Source organism: Triticum aestivum, chromosome 5D (genome assembly GCF_018294505.1).
Source record: "Triticum aestivum cultivar Chinese Spring chromosome 5D, IWGSC CS RefSeq v2.1, whole genome shotgun sequence".
NCBI lineage: Eukaryota > Viridiplantae > Streptophyta > Magnoliopsida > Poales > Poaceae > Triticum > Triticum aestivum.
Window position 1 is genome coordinate 458,918,947 of NC_057808.1, and position 24,637 is coordinate 458,943,583.

Genomic DNA, 24,637 nt, shown 5'->3' on the forward strand with positions numbered 1-24,637 from the left:
GGAGCTTCTTCTCCGCCAATCGACCTGCCGACGCTCCGCGGCCACGATGTTCGGCGACCCAAGGGCTGACTCCGACCGCTGGGCAGCCTGGCCGGCCCGGGCGGCGCCACCTGCCCACGAAGCCCTCGACCCCGCGCTCCAGGCGGCGCGAGCGCCGTCCAATGTTGCGGGGCGCGGGCGGCACGGCCAAGCATCGTCCACCCTCACCCCGCGGCAAGTGCGAGCCGCTGCAAGGGCGGCAAGCCACGCCGCAGCGACGGCGCCGCATTCACGGCGGGAGCAGGCAAACATGCGAGCAGAGCTCACGGTGGCGCGAGAGCTGGTGCGGTGCCGGCTGATGGAGAGCGGCCGGGATGCACTGCTGGAGCGCGTTGCCGAGCTGCTGGATGCAGCAGCGTCGGGAGCACCGCCCTTCTGTCATCAGCTTCCTCCTCAGGCCACTACAGGGTCTCACGGCGGGCCCCGCCGCGACCACGCGCCATCAGGTGTGCCAGGGGGCTTCGTCAACACCAGCACGGCCGGCGGCGCCGGGGGCTCTGCCGCCCCCATGCCGCCCGCGACAAGCATGAGCACAAGCGTCGCCTCCCATGGCCCAAGTGGGATGCCGCGCTATCATCCTCAAGACGCCACACTGGGTCGGGCGACATGGAGTGTGGGGCACTACGGCGAGGTGTTCGGGGTGACGGCCCCGGAAGCCTACGTGCCCCGCATGATGGACCAGGATTACGCACAGGAGGACGATCCTGGCTCGTTCATCGGAGAAGGTTGGGAAGAAGAGGCGCTGGGAGTTGAGGCCTTCCAGGAGCCGCCGGGGAACCACCACGACCGCGTGTGCAACGACAACTACAGGGTACCCCTAATCCCACAGGAGCAAGCTTACGCTAACCATGAGTCGCAGGAGGAACAGATCACCATGACGGCTGACGGCCCCAGCTCGGCGGCCTCCCTGCCAGCAGGGGGATCGCGTTGGGGGCTGTAGGAGAGGGGTCGGGACCCAGGCCCCTCCCCACGGCGTGCGAAGCCAGAGGACACCCGGAGGTAGGCCCTCTGCTGGGGAGGTGCCGGCGAGCCTTCCCCCGGCAGAGGACCCGTGGTCGCTGAGGGCACCGCTGGCGTCCCCTTTTCCCCCTTTGTGTTGTCCTGGTAGCCGGTCGGCTCAAAGGTGGTCGAGGGTGGCGCAAGGCGGGGCCCTCGTCTGGCGATATGAAGCAAGGCCGGTACCTGTGAAGAAGGCCCAGTGCCTGTGAAGCTCGCCGCCCGTGACACTTTCACGTAATAATGAGTTGGGGCTGTACACGCCCCTGAGTCTCAGGGGTGCCGGCCTCAGGCCCTGGGGCTCCCTCTCACGCCTAGTGGCAGCACTTAGCTCCGCGCTGGTGAGAAGACTTGAAGACCAGAAGACTAGACTAGGTGCCGGACGCGGCCATTTGCTTTGGATCTCTCTTTCTGTAGCTTTGCTTTCTGGATCTGTATTTAAGTTGAAGCCAAGTTTTTGTCGATGCGCGTGGGGGGTGCCTCTTCTCGTTCGAGCAGTTTCTTGCTTTCTGGATTTTGTTTTGTCTGGGACTCATGTCCGACGCCTTCCCCTCACGAGCCCCTCGCGAGCAGGACTGCGCGAAGCACACGCGCGCCGAGCGCGCACTAACGCTGCAACTGGCGCTTGCCTCTTGCGGGGCCCCGTCTGACAGGTCGACAAGCTCCGCAGGATTCTCAGAAACTCATAGCCTCGTGACCCAGCTCGAGGCTGGCGCTGACTAAGGTAAACCACAACGGGAAACTCGCCCCTGAACTCATGAGTCCACGAGGGCACAAATTCAATACCGCATAGGAAGGTAAAGGCTGCGGCTTGCTTACATGAGGGGCTCCCCCTCTCAAAATGCTCTTACAAGTTTTCCAAGGGCCACGCCCGAGTTTTTGCATACAGGATAAAACGACAGGAGAACATGGGATCAATCAGATATGTCACTCGCTACATCGCCCTCGGACGCATCACTCGCGTCGTCGTCATCTTCGCCGGCACCGTCGCCGCCTTCGGCGACGCCTCCGTCGCCGTCGTCAACCACGTCGCCTTCGTCTGTGGCGACCACCACCGCGTCGTCGTCAGAGGCAAAGGCTCTGACCAGCGCGTCCACGTTGTCCTCCACCCACCGCGCCAGATCGCCCCGGACGGCCTGCGGTACGGGGGCAATGGCGGCGTCGAAGTCGAAGTCGGGGAAGGTGTTCCTGAGGTGGCTGAAGACACGGGAGAACGCGCGCCCGAGCAGGCCCCGACTTCTCTCCTCCACGAGCCGGCGAGCCCTGTCAGGCCGGGTTTCCAGGCGCGTCACCACGTCGGTGAAGAAGGTCAGGTGGCTGGCATAGTCATTCGAGTGGGGGGCAGGTGCATTCTCGTCGCAGATGTAGCCCAGGGCGGTATTGGCCCTCTTCCGGAGATCCTGAAGCATAGGGGCATGCTCGCGCTTCAGCGTCCGACGTTGGAGCACTTCCTCCCTGTTTTGTCGTGCGACGGCCTCGGCATCATCGACCCGCTCCCGAAGAGAAAGCAGCTCGGCACGGGCGGAGGCCAAGTCCGCCTGCGCCATGACCAGGGCGGCAGCCGTGGCCTCCGCACGCCTCTCAGCCTCGTCCAACCTGGGCCTGAGGGCAGCAGCCCTACCCGCACCCTCCGTACCTGCGAGCTTCAACTTCAAGTCATACCTTCCCTCCAGGTCTGCGTGAACCTCGGCCACCTAGCGATCCACCTCCTCCTGGAGCCTGGCCTCGCGAATCCCGACGGCATCTTCTGCTTGGGTAACTTGACGCTCCCTTGTCTCCAATTGCTCAAGCTCGAGGCTGCGTTCCACGGCCTCCAGCGCCAACGCCTCCTTGCGCTTCTGGACCTCTTCCTCCTCGGCGGGCGTCCCCCTCAGCGACGCAAGGGCAGCTCTGCGCGCCTCCGCCTGCTGCTCTAGGGACGCGTGATACGTCTCCAACGTATCTATAATTTATGAAGTATTCATGCTATTACATTATCCATCTTGGATGTTTTATGGGCTTTACTATGCATTTTTATATTACTTTTGGGACTAACCTATTGACCCAGAGCCCAGTGCCAGTTTCTGTTTTTTTCCTTGTTTCAGTGTTTCGCGGAAAAGGAATATCAAACGGAGTCCAAACAGAATGAAACCTTCGGAAAAGTTATTTTTGGAAAGAAAGCAATACAGGAGACTTGGAGTGCATGTCAGGAGATCAACGAGGAAGGCACGAGGCAGGGGGCGCGCCCCCCTGGGCGCGCCCTCCACCCTCGTGGGCCCCTCGTGGCTCCCCTTACCGACTTCTTTCGCCTATATATTCCCATATACCCTAAAACCTTCGGGGAACAGGATAGATCGGGAGTTCCGCCGCCGCAAGCCTCTGTAGCCACCAAAAACCAATCGGGACCCTGTTCCGGCACCCTGCCGGAGGGGGGGAACCCTCACCGGTGGCCATCTTCATCATCCCGGCGCTCTCCATGACGAGGAGGGAGTAGTTCACCCTCGGGGCTGAGGGTATGTACCAGTAGCTATGTGTTTGATCTCTCTCTCTCGTGTTCTTGAGATGATACGATCTTGATGTATCGCGAGCTTTGCTATTATAGTTGGATCTTATGATGTTTCTCCCCCTCTACTCTCTTGTAATGGATTGAGTTTTCCCTTTGAAGTTATCTTATCGGATTGAGTCTTTAATGATTTGAGAACACTTGATGTATGTCTTGCGTGGGATACTCGTGGTGACAATGGGGTATTCTATTGATCCACTTGATGTATGTTTTGGTGATCAACTTGCGGGTTCCGCCCATGAACCTATGCATAGGGGTTGGCAAACGTTTTCGTCTTGACTCTCCGGTAGAAACTTTGGGGCACTTTTTGAAGTACTTTGTTGGTTGAATAGATGAATCTGAGATTGTGTGATGCATATCGTATAATCATGCCCATGGATACTTGAGGTGACATTGGAGTATCTAGGTGACATTAGGGTTTTGGTTGATTTGTGTCTTAAGGTGTTATTCTAGTACGAACTCTTGAGTAGATCGATCCGAAAGAATAACTTTGAGGTGGTTTCGTACCCTACCATAATCTCTTCGTTTGTTCTCCGCTATTAGTGACTTTGGAGTGACTCTTTGTTGCATGTTGAGGGATAGTTATATGATCCAATTATGTTATTATTGTTGAGAGAACTTGCACTAGTGAAAGTATGAACCCTAGGACTTGTTTCCTAGCATTGCAATACCGTTTGTGCTCACTTTTATTATTAGTTACCTTGCTGTTTTTATATTTTCAGATTACAAAAACCTATATCTACCATCCATATTGCACTTGTATCACCATCTCTTCGCCGAACTAGTGCACCTATACAATTTACCATTGTATTGGGTGTGTTGGGGACACAAGAGACTCTTTGTTATTTGGTTGTAGGGTTGTTTGAGAGAGACCATCTTCATCCTATGCCTCCCATGGATTGATAAACCTTAGGTCATCCACTTGAGGGAAATTTGCTACTGTCCTACAAACCTCTGCACTTGGAGGCCCAACAACGTCTACAAGAAGAAGGTTATCTAGTAGACATCAAGCTCTTTTCTGGCACCGTTGCCGGGGAGGCTAGGTAAGCGGCACTCACACCCCGTCAACTAAGCTCTTTTCTGGCGCCGTTGCCGGGGAGGTGAGTGCTTGAAGGTATATCTTTAGATCTTGCAATCGAATCTTTTAGTTTCTTGTTTTATCACTAGTTAGTTTATAAAATGAAACTACAAAAAATGGAATTGAGGGTGCCTCATATGCTTCATCTTTTTAATGTCTTCCGTGAAAATAAGGATTCCGATAATTGTGCTCAATTGCTAAAGGAAGAATGCATTAAAATGTTTGGCACTAAATTTTTGAATGATGAGCATGATTTCAATGTTGTTAGTATGAATTCCTTGAATACCCATGATGCTAATGATATGCAAAGCCACAAGCTTGGGGAAGCTATGTTTCATGAAGATGATATTTTTTGTCCCGCAAGTTTTGATGAGCAAATTTATTATGATGAAAGCATGCCTCCTATTTATGATGATTATTGTGATGACACGTATTCTTTAAAGAATAATGATAACCATGAAACTTGTCATCTTGATCTTAATTTTCAATCACATGATAGTTATTTTGTTGAGTTTGCTCCCACTACTATTGATGAGAATAAATTTGCTTACGTGGAGAGTAGGGAAATTTCTTTGCTTGTAGATCATGAAAAGGATGTTTTAGGTGCTGGTTATATTGTTGAATTCATTCATGATGCTACTGAAAATTATTATGAGGGAGGAATATATGCTTGTAAGAATTGCAATAATATCACGTTTCCTCTCTATCTGCTTAAAGTTTTGAAGTTATGCTTGTTTTGCCTTCCTATGCTAGTTGATTATTGCTCCAATAAGTTGTTTGCTCATAAAATCCCTATGCATAGGAATTGGGTTAGACTTAAATGTGCTAGTCATATTCTTCATGATGCTCTCTTTATGTTTCAATTCTTATCTTTTATGCGAGCATCATTGAAATCATCATGCCTAGCTAGGGGCGTTAAACGTTAGCGCTTGTTGGGAGGCGACCCAATTTTATTTTAGTTTCTTGCTTTTTGGTTCTGTTTAGGAATAAATAATCCATCTAGCTTCTATTTAGATGTGGTTTTGTGTTTTTTAATTAGTGTTTGTGCCAATTAAGACCTATAGGATCTTCTTGGATGATAGTTATTTGATCTTGCTGAAAATTCCAGAAACTTTCTGTTCACGAAAATAATTGTTTAAAATCACCAGAACGTGATAAAATACTGATTCCAATTGCAGCAGATCAATAAACAAATTATCTAGGTCTTCCTATTTTGGTAGATTTTTCTGAGTTCCAGAAGTTTGCGTTAGTTACAGATTACTACAGACTGTTCTGTTTTTGACAGATTCTGTTTTTCGTGTGTTGTTTGCTTATTTTGATGAATATATGGCTAGTAAAATAATTTATAAACCATAGAGAAGTTGGAATACAGTAGGTTTAACACCAATATAAATAAAGAATGAGTTCATTATAGTACCTTGAAGTGGTGTTTTGTTTTCTTTCGCTAACGGAGCTTACGAGTTTTCTGTTAAGTTTTGTGTTGTGAAGTTTTCAAGTTTTGGGTAAAGATTCGATGGACTATGGAATAAGGAGTGGCAAGAGCCTAAGCTTGGGGATGCCCAAGGCACCCCAAGGTAATATTCAAGGATAACCAAGAGCCTAAGCTTGGGGATGCCCCGGAAGGCATCCCCTCTTTCGTCTTCATTCATCGGTAACTTTACTTGGAGCTATATTTTTATTCACCACATGATATGTGTTTTGCTTGGAGCGTCATTTTATTTTCTTTAGCTTTGCTTGTTGTTTGAATAAAGTACCAAGATCTGAAATCCTTAAATGTTAGAGATTCTTCACATAATTGCATAATTATTCAACTACTCATTGATCTTCAATTATATCTTTCGGGGTAGTCTGTCTTTTGCTCTAGTGCTTCACTTATATCTTTTAGAGCACAATGGTGGTTTTATTTTGAAGAAACAGATGAACTCTCATGCTTCACTTATATTATTTTGAGAGTCTTAAATAGCATGGTAATTTTCTTAATCCTAATATGCTAGGTATTCAAGACTAGTAAAAACTTCTTATGAGTGTGTTGAATACTAAGAGAAGTTTGATGCTTGATGATTGTTTTGAGACATGGAGGTAGTGATATTAAAGTTGTGCTAGTTGAGTAGTTGTGAATTTGAGAAATACTTGTGTTGAAGTTTGCAAGTCCCGTAGCATGCACGTATGGTAAATGTTATGTAACAAATTTGAAACATGAGGTGTTTTTTGATTGTCCTCTTTATGAGTGGCGGTCGGGGACGAGCGATGGTATTTTCCTACCAATCTATCCCCCTAGGAGCATGCGCGTAGTGCTTGGTTTTTGATGACTTGTAGATTTTTGCAATAAGTATGTGAGTTCTTTATGATTAATGTTGAGTCCATGGATTATACGCACTCTCACCTTCCCATCATTGCTAGCCTCTTCGGTACCGTGCATTGCCCTTTCTCACATTGAGAGTTGGTGCAAACTTCGCCGGTGCATCCAAACCCCGTGATATGATACTCTCTTTCACACATAAACCTCCTTATATCTTCCTCAAAACAGCCACCATACCTACCTATTATGGCATTTCCATAGCCATTCCGAGATATATTGCCATGCAACTTTCCACCATTCCGTTTATCATGACACGTTCATCATTGTCATATTGCTTTGCATGATCATGTAGTTGACATAGTATTTGTGGCAAAGCCACCGTTCATAATTCTTTCATACATGTCACTCTTGGTTCATTGCCTATCCCGGTACACCGCCGGAGGCATTCATATAGAGTCATACTCTTTTCTAGTATCGAGTTGTAATCATTGAGTTGTAAATAAATAGAAGTGTGATGATCATCATTTTCTAGAGCATTGTCCCAAGTGAGGAATAAAAAAAGAGAAAGGCCATAAAAAGGAGAAGGCCCAAAAAAGAGAGAGAGAGAGAGAGAAAAAGAGAGAAGGGACAATGTTACTATCCTTTTACCACACTTGTGCTTCAAAGTAGCACCATAATCTTCATGATAGAGAGTCTCTTGTTTTGTCACTTTTATATACTAGTGGGAATTTTTCATTATAGAACTTGGCTTGTATATTCCAACAATGGGCCTCCTCAAGTGCCCTAGGTCTTCGTGAGCAAGCAAGTTGGATGCACACCCACTTAGTTTCTTTTGTTGAGCTTTCATATATTTATAGCTCTAGTGCATCCGTTGCATGGCAATCCCTACTCCTTGCATTAACATCAATCGATGGGCATCTCCATAGCTCATTGATTAGCCTCGTTGATGTGAGACTTTCTCCTTTTTTGTCTTCTCCACATAACCCCCATCATTATATTCTATTCCACCCATAGTGCTATAGCCATGGCTCACGCTCATGTATTGCGTGAAGGTTGAAAAAGTTTGAGATTACTAAAGTATGAAACAATTGCTTGGCTTGTCATCGGGGTTGTGCATGATGAGAGCATTCTTGTGTGACGAAAATGGAGCATGACTAAACTATATGATTTTGTAGGGATGAACTTTCTTTGGCCATGTTATTTTGAGAGGACATACTTGCTTAGTTAGTATGCTTGAAGTATTATTACTTTTTTGTCAATATGAACTTTTATCTTGAATCTTTCGGATCTGAATATTCATACGACAATTAAGAAGAATTACATTGAAATTATGCCAAGTAGCATTCACACTTCATAAATTCTTTCTTTTATCATTTACCTACTCGAGGACGAGCAGGAATTAAGCTTGGGGATGCTGATACGTCTCCAACGTATCTATAATTTATGAAGTATTCATGCTATTATATTATCCATCTTGGATGTTTTATGGGCTTTACTATGCACTTTTATATTACTTTTGGGACTAACCTATTGACCCAGAGCCCAGTGCCAGTTTCTGTTTTTTCCCTTGTTTCAGTGTTTTGCGGAGAAGGAATATCAAACGGAGTCCAAACGGAATGAAACCTTCGGAAAAGTTATTTTTGGAAAGAAAGCAATACAGGAGACTTGGAGTGCACGTCGGGAGATCAACGAGGAAGGCACGAGGCAGGGGGGCGCGCCCACCCCCCTGGGCGCGCCCTCCACCCGCGTGGGCCCCTCGTGGCTCCCCTTACCGACTTCTTTCGCCTATATATTCCCATATACCCTAAAACCTTCGGGGAACATGATAGATCGGGAGTTCCGCCACCGCAAGCCTCTGTAGCCACCAAAAACCAATCGGGACCCTGTTCCGGCACCCTGTCGGAGGGGGGAACCCTCACCGGTGGCCATCTTCATCATCCCGGCGCTCTCCATGACGAGGAGGGAGTAGTTCACCCTCGGGGCTGAGGGTATGTACCAGTAGCTATGTGTTTCATCTCTCTCTCTCTCTCTCTCTTGTGTTCTTGAGATGATACGATCTTGATGTATCGCGAGCTTTGCTATTATAGTTGGATCTTATGATGTTTCTCCCCCTCTACTCTCTTGTAATGGATTGAGTTTTCCCTTTGAAGTTATCTTATCGGATTGAGTCTTTAATGATTTGAGAACACTTGATGTATGTCTTGCGTGGGATACTCGTGGTGACAATGGGGTATTCTATTGATCCACTTGATGTATGTTTTGGTGATCAACTTGCGGGTTCCGTCCATGAACCTATGCATAGGGGTTGGCACACGTTTTCGTCTTGACTCTCCGGTAGAAACTTTGGGGCACTTTTTGAAGTACTTTGTGTTGGTTGAATAGATGAATCTGAGATTGTGTGATGCATATCGTATAATCATGCCCACGGATACTTGAGGTGACATTGGAGTATCTAGGTGACATTAGGGTTTTGGTTGATTTGTGTCTTAAGGTGTTATTCTAGTACGAACTCTTGAATAGATCGATCTGAAAGAATAACTTTGAGGTGGTTTCGTACCCTACCATAATCTCTTCGTTTGTTCTCCGCTATTAGTGACTTTGGAGTGACTCTTTGTTGCATGTTGAGGGATAGTTATATGATCCAATTATGTTATTATTGTTGAGAGAACTTGCACTAGTGAAAGTATGAACCCTAGGACTTGTTTCCTAGCATTGCAATACCGTTTGTGCTCATTTTATTATTAGTTACCTTGCTGTTTTTATATTTTCAGATTACAAAAACCTATATCTACCATCCATATTGCACTTGTATCACCATCTCTTCGCCGAACTAGTGCACCTATACAATTTACCATTGTATTGGGTGTGTTGGGGACACAAGAGACTCTTTGTTATTTGGTTGTAGGGTTGTTTGAGAGAGACCATCTTCATCCTACGCCTCCCACGGATTGATAAACCTTAGGTCATCCACTTGAGGGAAATTTGCTACTGTCCTACAAACCTCTGCACTTGGAGGCCCAACAACGTCTACAAGAAGAAGGTTGTGTAGTAGACATCAACGCGCTCCAGGCGTGGAGCTCCCACGCGCGCTTATCCGCAGCCTCGCGAAGGCGGTCGGCCTCACGAGCCTCCTCCAAGGCTCGGGAGCAAGCCTCGCGGGAAACCTTGAGGGACGCCTCAGCCTTCGCATTGTCAAGATCACGCTGGTAGCGGCCAAGGTTGATAGCCACCGTCAGCTTGCGCCGTTCCTCCGCCAACCGGAGACCTTCAGCCTCAAGGCGCGAGTCGACACCTGCGAGCCCTTCACCAAGCCGGCTCATCGCGCCCATCGCCTCCTGGAAAAGCTCATGACGAACGACGCTCCACCCGCGCTCGAACTCGAACGTACGGCCCACCTCGTCCATCGCCTCGGGGGCTGCGGATGGGGTATCGAGCGGCGCATCACCTCTCGGCAGGGGGCTGGGGGCTGGCGCTGCACCTGACGTCAACCAGTCCTCGCGAGGAGCCCAAGCCAATCGGGGCTCGCTGCTTGAAGAGGAACCGAATATCGAAGCCAACCAGCTACCGTCCATGACCAAAGGAGGGGTCTTGGGCACGCCCGCCAAGCTCCACGCCAGACCGTGGGGGAGGGGCGACAAAGCCGCGGGTTCAGCGTGCCATGAAGGCAAGAGTGCTCCTTCAACCGACCCTGCTCCAGGGGCAGCAAGCGGACTAGGAGCGCTCAAGGCCGACGGGGGAGTCGAGGAAGGAGGAGGTCGTTTCTCAGAAGGCGCAGCTGCCTCGACGGAAGGAGTCCTGAAGAACTAACGTCAGGAAATGGAAGCAGCACACAAGGAGTCACAGCGATACGGTACTTACACGTCGACGGCGATGTACTTCCTCCGCTTCAGCGGCCCGAAGATGTTGTTGCCGCTCGAGGATCCTTTCCTCTTGCGGAGCTCCTCGAAGTCCACGCAGAGCCGACCGAAGCGCTGGACGTGGCGGCCTGCGCAGGGCGAGGCCGAGGAGGAGCTCGGAGGGCCTACTTCAGGGGTGCCCGGCTGCGGCGAACAGTCGGGCGCCGCCTCACCACAACCTCCCGAGGCTTCCGGAGCCTTGGCCTCAGGAACCGCGGGCCGCGCCTCCACAACGTCCAACGTCTCGGGAGAGGGGACGCAAGCTCCCGAGGACGACGCCCCAGGATCACTACACGACATGTGCTCCTCAGCACTTGAGCCACCAGCCTCCGCCGGGGCTCGCCCTCCTGCACCCTCACTTGGGGCGAGCTCGGCACCGGCAGCAAGGAAGGAAACCACGCCGACGGGGTTCTCGCGGGGCCCCACCAGGCCGATCGGCCGCAGCCCCCACTCATCAAAGGAGGGCATGCTCTCGGCAAATTCATCCTTGTTCTTGCAACGGTACAGCAGGCAGTTCTTCCCAGGCAACTCATCCGGCAAAGGGACACCCGTCAGGACCTTGAGCACTGTTTGCCGCATCTCGAGAGGGAGCCCGGACTCCTGAAACCTCATATGGTCCTGACTGCTGAGCAAGGTCCACATCGGGCGAGAATGGCGCTGAAGCGGGGCTACCCGGCGCTTGATGAATTCCTTCACCACCATGGGCGCGGTCATGCCGCGGTCCTTCAGCCTCCTCAACCTGAACCATACGGGAGCAAGACGGGGGCTCGCGAGCTTCTCGTGGCCCCAACTAGAGTTGGGAACAGCGGGCCCTGGCGGAGCATGGAGCAGAGGGCTGAGCACGCCGGCATCGACGAACACCCACCGTGTCCGAAACTCGCTCGCGGACGGAGGAAGCTCGAAGTCGATCCCCGCGCCCGCCGTCGCGGCCACGGCCTGGAAGCTCACGCACCCCGAGCATTGCTGGGGGCCGATCAGATGTAGTGAGAAGAAATGACGAAGGAGGACCACCGAAGGAGCGATACCCACCATGGCTTCGCACACGAAGGCGGAGACAGCAAGAAGAGTCACCGATTGAGGGTCAAGATGCAGCATGTGGATCTGATAATGCTCGAGCACCGCGTTGAAGAAGGCGGAGAAGGGAGGAATCAGGCCAGCCCAGAGGGCATCTATGAAGATTGGGACTTCAGTGGCTGTCCGAGCCATGCGAGTGCGAGACGCAAGCCAAGCCACCGTCTCTCCCCACTCGTTGAAGCTAGAAGCAAGCATCGGACGCACCTTGTCCATGGCCTCGTTGTTGAGCACTCGGGATCGACCTAGCGCCGGCTCGATGGCCGGAGGAGCACTTAGCGGAGACAAGGGCTTCTTTCCCTTATCTGCTTGTTTCGGCGCCATGGCAGCGAAGCGGGCAGAGGGCAGGTCAGATTGGAGAAGAGAAACAGAGTCTCGAGGAAGCAGGGAGATTGGGGAAGCGAGGCGCAGACGACGGAGGAATAACTATGTGAGCTGTGGGGGCCACATAGCCAGGCGGATTCAAAGGCTGGGAAGCGGAGACGCCCACGTCCAATCAACCGCCACGCGTCAACCGAGGCCGCAGGCTTTTGGGGCCCGCGGCGCTCCGTACTTGACCCTTGGCTTCGCCACAAAGCCAAGCCCGAGCGCACCTTGGGCCCGGGGGCTACTGTCGGCGTTCTGGGAACGGGGGTCCTCAGACTTGCCTGCCTGCGGCCCACGGCGTGGCTAAGTCAGCGGGTCGTACGGCCCATCTTCGTCAACAAGGCATCCAAGACCCTCGCGAGGGGCCAAGCCTCGCGAGGCGGACGACGCAAGACCTCCTCAGGAGTGGCCTAGCCAGGCAGGCTCACGAGGAGCGGAGATATCAAGGCGGGGCAAACCTCACGAGGCTCTCGTGACGTGAGCCATGACGATCGGCACCAGGCGGGCGCCAGCGCGCGCAACGTCCGTGTTTCCTCTTTGGTGCTAAGGAGGCAAGCGCATGCGAGGAGTACCGAGGCATCGGGCAAAGGTTGCCATATCGGTGCAACGAGACCAAGACCAGAAGGACGGCAGGACGGAGGTCATCGTGGAGCCCAAGACGGCGTCACCACTAGAGCCTTTCGCAGGCGAAGACCACTTTTGTCAGGATAGCTTGTACTAGCTGTCCCCCTTTAAATTTGCCCGCCGTTGTTGGCTCCCTTCCCGCTCAATATTCGGGGAGAAGACCAGGGCCTATATAAGTAGAACTAGCCACCACAATAGTGGCATCTCAGCTTGATCTGATCTGATCGAGAGCCTACCCTAGCCACAAGAACACCTCAACCTCAGGAGGCTGTTCTTCCCCTTGTACTGTTCATCATCAGCCCAAGAGGCAATCCACCACCACCACACTGGAGTAGGGTATTACACCACAACGGTGGCCCGAACCAGTATAAATCTCGTGTCTTTTTGTGTTGCGAGTTCGTCGAGTTCGTCCGCGAGATCTTAGTGAGCTAGGGCGTGGATCGGTAGGAGGAAAAGACTTCGCGCGCACCCTAGAGTTCGAACCTTAAGGGTTTGCCGGAACCCCATATCCGACAGCCACACTTTTTTAGTCACATACCTCACTTGTCTTTGACTCAATTGGTAGCCAACTTTTACCACAAGTGTGGCAATCAATTTGGCCACCACCAAAAATGTGGCATGTCACACTTGTGGCAACAAGTGTGGCAAAATATGGATGGCAACCAAACATGCCCTTATTGCTCGAAATACCCCTTGTGAACATCATGGCATTTGCATCTTGCAAGTCTTTTTATGCACAATATTGTTGACAAAAATCTTTTTTTTTGTTCTTGTGAGTGAAGGAAATAATCTTACTTCCACATTAAATGAAAAGGAATTTTGCTGTACTTCGTTTCACATGGTCTTTAGCAATGTGTATGTATTTTCTTAGGGGAGCGAGCGTTAGAAGGATGAGAAAGTATCCATAGACATATAGCCGAAAGCATTATTATATACTACCTCTGTTCGTAAATAATGGAACAGAGGGTGTGTAGAATATTGCCTGATAGGGAGGGACATTTTAGCTTCATCTTGAGTTGTGAGAAAATGTATGTCGCACTGGAATCACTCTTATAGAAAATATGAGCTGAAACGTCACGAAACTCATGGATTTTTGTTTGTTTATTACATGATGAGCTGAGAGATCACACGTGTTGCGTTTATCATTTGGGTATATTGATAGGTTGAGTTGTTTATACTCAGTCCATTATTGTGGTATATTATGCGTTTAGAGAGATAGCTAGCCGTGCAAGTGCACGGGTTAAAAGTCATTTTCTCATTACTTTTGGCTCTTTCGTTTTCCATTTTTTATAGGTATTACAATTGTTGGATTTGAAAGACATGGACTTCATTTTATATAGGTATTACAATTGTTGGATTTGAAAGACATGGGCTTCATTTTCCTGTAGGAGTCCCACTAGTAGCACCTTTCTTGATTTCAAAGAAACGGGCTTCATCTTTTTAGCTTCTTAGGGCCTGTTCGACACTCATCTAGCTCCGCAAAATACAGGAGTATACGGAGCGCCACTTTGGCCACTCCGTGAAAATAGGCTGCGGGCCGCTCCCGCTCCGGCTGCTCCAGGAGCGGAGAGCTGCCGAACAGGCCCTTATTACCTGCAGGAGTCCCACTGTCTTTAGAACCTTTCTTAGTACTCCCTCCGTCCGGAAATACTCGTCGAAGGAATGGATGTATCTAGATATGTTTTAGTTCTAGATACATCCATTTTTAGACATTTCTCCGACAAGTATTTCCGGACGGAGGGAGTACTACTTAAGCTAATCTCTTACTCCCTCCGTCCGGGAAAAGTTGTCCCCATGGCGTTTTTGCACAAAACCCCTCCCAAAACTCCCGACACAACCCGCACTCCTCGTCCTCTCCAAACTTGTCTCCTCGTCGTATCCTTGCTCTGGCACAGGCGCATGGACGCCGGAGCTCCTCTGCGCCGCGCTGCTCCCCTGCTCTCCCGCCCGTCCTCCTCCGCCGCCGCAGCTGCCTCCTCCGCCGCTCCCTTCTGCCTCGCGCAGCTCCCCTGCCTCCCTTGCCTGCCTCCCGAATCTCCCCTCTTTCACCCCAAAAATCAATTCTTCTTCCTCCCGCCGCGTCTCCTACTCGCGCGCGGCGTCGACACGTCCTCCTCCTCGCCCCCGCCGCCGGAGGAGGCGCAAGGCAGGCATCAGTGGCTCGCGTTGTGCCTACGCGACATCGGGTGAGGCTGCTGGGCAGGCAGCAGTGCCTCGCCCCCGCCGCCGGAGGAGGCAGCGGCAGTGGCGGGCCGACGGGCCGGTCGCCGCCTCGGTCGTGCCCCCGTCCGTAGAGGATGAGGAGGGGAATCCCGTTCGTCGGCAAGGCTTCCCTCTGTTGCATTTGCTCCTTCAGCCGTGCGGGGCCGTCGAGGTATAGACTTTCCTTCTCCTTCCGCTGGGTTTCAGTCAGAGAATTCAATTGAAGCAAATGTCAGTTAACAAATGTTGAGAACAAGTGTTCAGTTTTTTGCTCTCTCTAAATTTTCAAAATTAACAAATGTTCACAAATCTTCAGATTTTGCTCTCTAAATGTCAGTTAACAAATTCTTATTCTTACTATCAAATGTTTTTTTTTTGGAACCATGCATACTCTGTTCTGTTAGTATGTTCAGTGGTTACTTTTTGCCACACCCACATTCCAGATATGTCCAGCAGCGCTTGCTCGTCTCCATCTGACAGAAAGCAAAAAACTGCCTTCAGTTTGGTAGCATGATTTCCCTTCAATTTGGTAGTTTCAGTGTCTAGCTACCTTAGTGCATTTTGATCTTGGAGGTTTCTTTCAGTGTGTAGCTACTGCTGATGCTGAGGCTAGAAAATGTGTTCTGTGTTTTCTGTTTTTGTTGAAGGAAGGCTAAATTCTCCTTGTTCCCAAACTGTCAAGCCTGAATTTTACTCCATCTCTCTCCAAATTGTCAACTGAATTTCGCTCACTGAAAATTCGACAGTGGAGTACTGTCCAAACTGTATTCACTGTCTAAATTTCACTGATGTCAAATTTTATTTATGTGTCAAGTCTGACATCAACTTGTAAGAAGAATAAGGGTGAGTTCAAGATCAGGTGATTGAGTGAGTGATGTGGTTGCTGAAGTTCAGACATGTTCAATGAGAACAACTACTGTGGAGATTAAATTCAATGAGAATAAATTCAAATAAATCCAAATAAACCCATCATGTCAGGATTCTTGATCAAAGACCCACTTAGGATTAGTTTCTCATTGTTAAACACAAGTTTAAAATGAATATGCTTCTTTTGTTGTGATAATCCAAAATGCTTCTTTTGAGTACAATAGTTGTAAAATTTAGTCTATCTTGAGCTTGAGCTTGGGAGCTTCTTTAGCAAGATCACTGAATACAGTGATTTGTCGCATAGGAGTAGCTGTAAATGCTTAAGTGGAGTACTCAAATTTTGAAAAATGAGTTGCTTACAGATTGTTTGCTATAGTTGCTTAACTCAAATAAATTAAGTGCTTCTAGTTTACTATAGATTGATGAGGACCTTTAGATTCAACCCAAGAATTCAGCTACAAGATCATTTGGGACTACTGAAAATCCAGTTGCTGTCAACTGAATTTGACAAGTTAACTTAACAATTAACTTTATAGTATCTCTCACAAGTTAACTTAACAATTTGATCTACTGCAAATAATCTACTGCAAATAGTACTCCTATTCAGAAATGTTCAGAGGAGGATGATAAGAGCTGCTTCATTTTGTGATGTACAGTAGGTGTCAAGTTCTATTTCAGCTCAAGTTCCATTGCTTTGTTTGGAAACTGCTTGGTAAATTAACTAGGAATACATGAACATGTCACTTCCATCTATCCCCAAACTGTCAAGACTGAAAATAAACCATTATTTCCTCATGCATATAATTTGAAAATAAACCATTGTTTACTGAATCATTTAAAGGACTATCTTGGATATGCACAACAGTACATACTCCAAGATTCTTTTGTTGTGCACTTACTGAAAATTCAGTTAGTGCAGTTATGACATAATTGATCTTGACAATCCTAGTTGATCTAGTTATGCAAATGTTCAGAAATGTCCAGTTTGTACATTTTGAAAAAAGGCTGCCATGGCCACAAAGGATGCCATGCAAGATTGTTCACTTAAACTTCACTGTACAGCAACTTAAATTTTGTGCATCTACTGTTTACTCCACTGTACAAACTTGAATTTGTGTGACATGATCTTCTGTTGGTTGCTACTCCACTGGATATTGACTGAATAGACTAAGCTGTAGGATAGTGGTGCTGGTCCATCTAGAGCACTACTCCCATTTTTGCTCTGCTCCCATTTTTGCTCACAATTATTCAGGTAAGGACTACTCCTAGTAACAAAACAGATCATTTACTGAAAATAGCTCTACATTTCTTCTTTCTAATGGTTGTTCCTTTAGCAATAGCTCTACATTTACTGAAAATAAACTTGATGTACTGAGAAGAAACTTTGCCATTGTTTACTGAAAATAAACTTTATCTATTGAAAATAAACAATCACTGATCTGCAGCAGTTCTCATCACCATGATAAGACAAGCCAGATGCTCTATTTTTAATTAACAGTAATCCATGATCAGCAGCAGTTTCTTTCACTAATTTTCAGTTAACAGCAATCCATGTTTATTTTCACAATGATCAGCAGCAGTTTTTGTATTAAAATGAATGTACTCCATGAATTTTAAGTTAACAACTGAATTTACTCCATGATTGGCATTGTCATGATTCAGTTAACACTAAATCAACTTCACTAATTTTCAGGTACAGTACTCTGACGGAGTACCTTCTTCAGAGTGCAGAGGAGCAAAATTGTTCTGATCAGCAGCAGCACAGCACAGTCACTTGGATCAGCGGAAGAGGAGCATCAGCAGCACGGGCAGAGGAGCAGCAGCAGCACGGGCAGAGCTCCACCAGCGGCAGGGGAGAAGCAGCCGCACGAGCGCACGAGCAGAGGAGAAGGAGCAGCACGGCCGGGGTTGGCAGCGGCGGCTGGGGTTGCCGCGAGTGCGAGGAACTAGTCAGGGATGCGAGCAGGGAGACGAGAGGAGGCGCCCGTCGAAGTGGTCGCCTTGGAGGAGCAGCCGCAGGTGGGCAGCGGGGCAGCGACGCTGGTGGGCGGCGGCGCAGGGGCGCAGGTGGGTGGCGGCACAGGTGGGCGCCCGCTGTTTGTACGGCGGCTGCCGACGGCCGCTTGGTCCAGCCGTGGTCGAAGGAGGAAGAAGCAGAGGTGAGGGGGGATTAGCACGAGATTTAAAACCAGAAGGTTTTTTTTTTGCAAAATTAGAAATGAACTGAGCTGGGGACAACTTTTCCCGGACGGAGGGAGTACTATTTTTAGTGCATCAAGCTTAGGAGTAGATTTATTTGCTAATATGATGGCACATTTCAGCACCAGCCACAGCTACTACAACAAAACTACCAAACAGCTGCACCTCAGCTCCAGCCTTCCAGCCACAGCTAACAACTACAGCTGCTCCTTTCAGCCGGAGCCGTTGCAACTTAGAAGTTGCAGCCCAAATAAACACACCCTAAATTGGCCAATGTGTTACCTTGGCTTCCACATAGTATAGTATTATGATTACTATCCAAGAAAGGGGTGAATAACAAAATGAAAGAAACAAAAAATGCCCACAATCTTGGCTTGAACTTGCAAACGACGAAATGATAAAAGATAACAGGAGCAAACTTGACAGAGACGTCATGGTGTCACGAATCCAGACGGTCTCATTCACAAGCAGCCTTGCAAACCTATCATCCTTCAAGGTTCTTGACACAAACAAGCTTGACGCTGCCAACCTAACAAACCCTGCATACAAAATCGTAAATACATCTTGTCTTAGTGGAGGTCCGTGGTGTGACCCTGTGGTTCGTTGGATGATGCATCCAAATAGGATTTCAGGGTTGGAAAACTGACCACTACAGATGATGGATCATGGCCGCAGCACATTTAACTCAAATGCTCTTCATGGGTTTCTGCGACAGGTCCCTGCGGCGTGTCTTCACAAGTGAGGTCTCCAACTCCTGCAGGAAAAAGAATGTAAGATGAGTAACTGTTGAAGTACAACCAAAACAAAATACAATGTGCGCCTGCTTGCGGCTTTAAAAAGGACCATTTTAGCACATCTCGAAATTCAGACCAGGCATGAGAAAAAAGGAAACCATTGGTCTTCATCCCTCATTATATCCAATTAAAACAACATGAACTATTCCGGGCCTCTGCAAACAAGTTCTTCAATGGGGAATTCTAAAAAATGCATAATGTGCACAGCACATCCATCTGTATAGTTTAATATTTTTTATTTGCATATGTACTATAACCTTGGAAAAATAAAGATTAGACTGTTTCACTAACAGCAGAGGTTGACAAGCAAATGATGCGTTGTGAATAGTCTCACCTCTAAGGGCATCTCCAACAGGGCACCAGATCGCTTCTAAATGTCCGGACCGGAGGGCACTTTTTGCCATCCAATGGGGTACACAAACATCCACGGACATGGACATATGCCCTAAGTCCCACAAATCGGTTGCAAACGTAGAAGTGGTTTGGAGTCCGGACACACTACGGAGAAGCCTTGGACCCCACCACAAACCCACTTTTCTCTCCCTCCCTTCTCTCTCCATTGGACAAGGGGTGGTCATTTGGTGCACCGGGTTGGATGGCAGTCCCCCCTATCCACTGTCCGCGAAAATGTCCGGACGTGTCCGCGTTCAGAGACATTTTGTGAGTCCGTTTTGATGTACGCCGTTGGAGATGCCCCAACTATTCAATCTATTAGTTTCCACCGACATAAGGTATTGCCTGGTCCCTCTAATTATTTAAAGCATCTTTAATTTGCAGTTACTGATGCACATTCACCAACCCGTGGCTGGGAGCCCTTACCTAATGGTCAAAAGTAAAGCCAATGGTTCACCTGGTCAGGAATGAGATAATATTTGTGTACCTTACTATCTCATTGCTGACCAAAGGTTGAACGCAGGTTGGAGGAGGGAACCGTCAGCTGGCACGCCACCAAGCTGCCGCCGGATCGAGCATAAGAGAAACAGTGAAGACCATGCCCATGCTCAAGATCCAGGCGGCTCAGGCAGCACAGCCACCGCCCATCTGCCGAGCCTGCCGGCTAGCCAGGAGCGCTGCCTGGGCCTGCTAGGGCTCAAGAATAGCGTCACCGCATGGACAAGACCTGCTGCCGCCATCCGTCGCCCAGGCAAAGTCCAGCAGCGACAGCGCTAGGGTTTTGCCACCACTGTCGCCTACCGGGAGCAACGCTGGGGCCTTATTTTCACTTTGTATTTCATTTAATAAAATATAATTTTCTTTGATCTTGAAACAATATGGGATTCTAAATTCATCATATATCCAAAACCCAGTGAAAATCAGAATTTATGTCCAGTTGCTGCTGGTTTATAAGCCATATAATTACCAGATAGAACCAACCTCCCTAAATGATTGGTAGATCAAGGCCTCCTAGGAGTTGAACACTTACAGAGTAAAAGACACGCAATTTGCAATTTCACATGGCACAGCATTGTAATTCCCTTCAGGTTGACTGTTAATTTAAATACCTAAAGCTTATCTCAAGTATCTGTTACATTCTAGACTGTTCAATTACTGAATTAATTGAACAGATAAATCTACTTTGGAAGATCTAATACACACGTAAGAGAGCTTAGTTCACTACTTCAAAAAACGTTCACAAAGGGTATCAATTCTCTGGCTACCTTTTGGAATCGTCGTCACTAAAGTCCATGGTAAATTTCTTCACATATGTTTTCTTCTGACATATAATTTTTGACTCAATCCCAGCATAATGGTAAATCGGTAATACCAATTCCCTTATACTGGGATAAAGTACTCACTTCAGATAATGCATCATTAATTTGCTAAGAGCATAGAGGATTACAAAGTCAACAAATTTTCCATATTAAGACGTCAATTTCACAACACAAAGGCACATGCAGTTGTGCAGTAACTTCAGTAATATGGTATTTATCAAATCATAAATATCAACGATGCGTTTGCACTTATCAGTAATTACACACACCCGATACCAACTTTTATGGGAAAGAACAACAAAGAGAAGTAATATGTTTGGCTGACCTGAACAGAAATGTTAGGGGACACCGCCTTTGTCCAAATACTTTCCAAATCATAATACTCTCTTGCTCTTTCTTCAAGCGCATGGATGATGATACTTCCTGAGGTCAATTGTTCAGAACAAGTGCAAAATATAAATGATTAACACAGGAACCACTTCAAAGACAGGTGCACCACGATTACAAAATTCTAAAACACAGGAAACTAGACTTCAGACCATGAGATACTGGCTTCAACAAACTTAGTCAGAAATAAGGTACTACCATTTCAAACCTCAAACTAGAGATACCCCATTTCTTTATTTTATTTTCTTTGGCCAGAACTGTGCCTCGGCCTTGAGTATCTTTTCATGCATACATAGAGAACAGCTCTACAACAGAAGCCAATCGGCTCAACACACAACTGACATCAGCATCAAAACAGAAAAGAAAGAAGTACAAAAAAGCCAGCTGCTATTCCCCGCAACAAATATGACTGTCTAGAGCCTACAATCTCCACAGTCTACCCCTTCCCTTAATTTTGATTGCTAGACCTTGAACCGATGTCCGAAGGTCGAGCACCGTTGAGCGCAGTAATTTCAGTGTTCCCAGATGGACCACGTAGTTTGCGGGAACAAAGTTACTAAGCCTTTTCACATGTTTGCTTGAAACATGACCCAGAAACATCAATCATTTAAGATGGAATCCAATTGTGTCATTAGCTGCTGCTCTCTTATCCAAGACAAAATCACCCATGAAATTCCTCTCGCGAACATGCAAGAGCACAGCGGATGACAGATAAACCCTCGCTCTTGGTTGGGAAAGGGACACTCTAAGAGCCATTACAGAGCTTCCTCTCTCTAATGGATCATCTGTCCAACAACAGTTCAAGGAAGCTAACCAGCTAAGTACTTGGCTTTTATAGGTGCCGCTAATTCAAAATTACTTCCAGCAAATTTCCATGGTGGAAGCCCGGCATAAAGCCTTGTACGAGGAAGTTACTGAATATTTCCTAGAGCTGGCCCAAAACCATGCAAAAGAAGGACAGTAGCATGGGAGCCACACACCGTAATGAGTAAATCTGCTCTAGACTCTAGAGATAAGCCTCTACTTAAGTTTCCTTTTTCTTTAAAGTTTATATAAGATCCTTTAGACAGGATCCTTTAGTATGTTAGATTTGACAGTTAAGGTTCTTTCAATTGCTCAAATTAAATTTCATCGTGACAGTAGTCTATGTCTATCCATTGCTAAAACAAATTTTACAAAGAAAATTGCAGGGATACATATGAAGTTTAGATGTTACCAGAATCAATGACAACCCACTTTCCAGCTTGCTGGCCTTCCACACTAGGCATCAATATTCGATTAGAACCCTTCTGTTTCTGCTTTATCTGATGAAAAAGGACAATTTCAGTACCATATTAGGATAGCCCGTCTGCATGATCACAAACTTCAAATCACATGGCACGGCCACTGAAGCAGGCTTGTAAACTCCACATGGCACAGGAGAATATATCCTAAAATACATTAAACCACATTAATTCTAAAAACCATACAAATAACTGAGAAGGCAGAGAACCTCAGAACTAAGCCACCTCTTTAACAGCCCCCAAGCTTGTGATGGAGGGGGGGGGGGGGGGGGGGGGGCATTGATAATTAAATTTCTACAATCTCCTTACACACTGTGGCAGCACGGTTCATACAATTGCCTCAGGGGTTAACTACCTGCTTCAGTCCAATCCGAATCACCCATCATGAAACCGGTGCACTCTCGGAACCAAACCATCTTTGCAGCGCACCCATATATTGTTACATCCATATTAGTCACATTATCTCAAGAATCATGAGCAGACGAGTCCACCAAAGCACTAAAATCAAAATTGGTTAGTTCTATGGAAACAAATCATTGGACCCTTAGGGATTCCTAGAGCTAAAATCCGTTAGTTAGCTATATAATACTACTTCAAGATCATTCATGGAATGCAAAGCAGTCATATTGCGTCCACGCGAATTCCAGTCACAACATCACCAAAGTAGCAAACATTCGCCCAAATCATACATTAAAAAAAAAACAGGGTGGAGGGATGGGGTGGGGGGGGGGGGGGTGCCTTGTAGAGTATGGCCTGTGCGATGTTGCGGACGTGCCAGTCGGAGCGGCCGGTGGCGACGACCATGTAGTCCGCACAAGCGCCGCCGTGGAGCCCGCCCTCACCGACGGGGAACACACGCACGTCCCCCGCCCGGACGTCGTGCAGCACCTTCTCCACCTCCGAGAGCTCGATAAGCTCCGCCGGCCGAGCCGACGAGGCGCCGGCGGAGGAGAGGAGGCGCGGAAGAAGCTGCGGCGGCGGGCGCCATCGGCCCAGGGCTCGGGATCGAACAGCGGAGAACATCGGCGCGGAGGAAAGGGGGGTTCTCTACGGCCAGAGCTTTTACGATTTCCAACCCGGGGTCGAGGAGCGACCAAAAAGAAGAGCTTTGCTTAGACCTAGGTTTTTTTCCCCTACAGTACAGTAAATCGGTTTATGCGATGACGTGGCCCTATTTAATTTGATCTCCCATGATCTCAAAGAAATTCAGAAGGCTTAGAGCATCCCGGCCGTTCGCCCCCCAGGGGCTTGAAATAGCGTCGCATGGGGGCCAATCGGCGGTAAAATCGATGTGGGGGGCTCGGGTTCCCAGCCGACCCCCCAAGTTCGCCCCCAGCCGCCGATTTCAGCCCAATTTCGGCGCAAATTGGCCCAAATGCGGCCCACATTCGGCGTGTTTCAACACAAATTCAACAAAACTATTTTTTATCACATAGTTCATCACATAAATCAATACAAATCAAATAGTGCAATGAATCAAACTCATAATTCAAACACAAATAAAAACTCATATTTCATCACACGTCGAGCTAGGCGTTGCCCTTAAGCCTCCATAGGTGCTCCACCAGATCGTGCTGCAGTCCTTGATGCACCTGTGGGTCTCGGATCTCCTGACGCATATTGAGGAAGGCAGCCCAGGTTGCCGGTAGCTGGTGATCAACTTGGGCAAGAGGACCTTGCCTATAATATGGTTCAGTGTCAAACACTGTCTCTTCCTGCTCGCTCTCAATGATCATGTTGTACAAGATGACACAACAAGTTATGACTTCCCATATTTGATCTTTCGACCAGGTCAGAGCGGGGTACCGGACAACAGCAAATCGAGATTAGAGCACACCAAATGCCCGCTCGACATCCTTCCTGCAAGCCTCCTAACACTTGGCAAAGTAAGAGTTCTTGCCTCCTGGCACAGGGTTTGAGATTGTCTTCACAAATGTGGAGCATCTCAGATAGATGCCATCTGCTAGGTAGTAACCCTTGTTGTAGTGGCGCCCATTGACCTCGAAGTTCACCAGAGGAGCATGACCTTCAACAAGCTTGGCAAAGACATTGCGAGCACTGCAGTATGTTGATGTCATTGTGAGTTCCTGGCATACCAAAGAAGGAGTGCCAAATCTAAAGGTCATGTGTGGCCACTGACTCAAGTACCACACTGCAAGCTCCTTTGGCGCCTTTGTACATTCCCTGCCAAGCAAATGGACAGTTTTTCCCTGCCCAATACATGCAGTCGATGCTTCCAAGCATCCCAGGAAATCCTCTTGCTGCATTCTATGCTAGGATCC

General features: G+C 48.1%; 1 protein-coding gene across 1 annotated transcript; it reads right to left on the reverse strand.

Moving 5' to 3' along the window:
- Positions 1 to 18,418: 18,418 nt before the first annotated feature.
- On the reverse strand, positions 18,419 to 23,457 carry LOC123122740 (protein Iojap-related, mitochondrial). Its single transcript, XM_044543072.1, has 5 exons — positions 23,094 to 23,457; positions 22,289 to 22,376; positions 21,011 to 21,108; positions 18,827 to 18,933; positions 18,419 to 18,718 (listed from the first exon to the last, which is right to left on the reverse strand). The coding sequence occupies exons 1-4, from the start codon at positions 23,376 to 23,378 to the stop codon at positions 18,865 to 18,867; spliced, it is 540 nt and encodes a 179-aa protein (XP_044399007.1). The 5' UTR covers positions 23,379 to 23,457; the 3' UTR covers positions 18,419 to 18,718; positions 18,827 to 18,864.
- Positions 23,458 to 24,637: the final 1,180 nt, after the last annotated feature.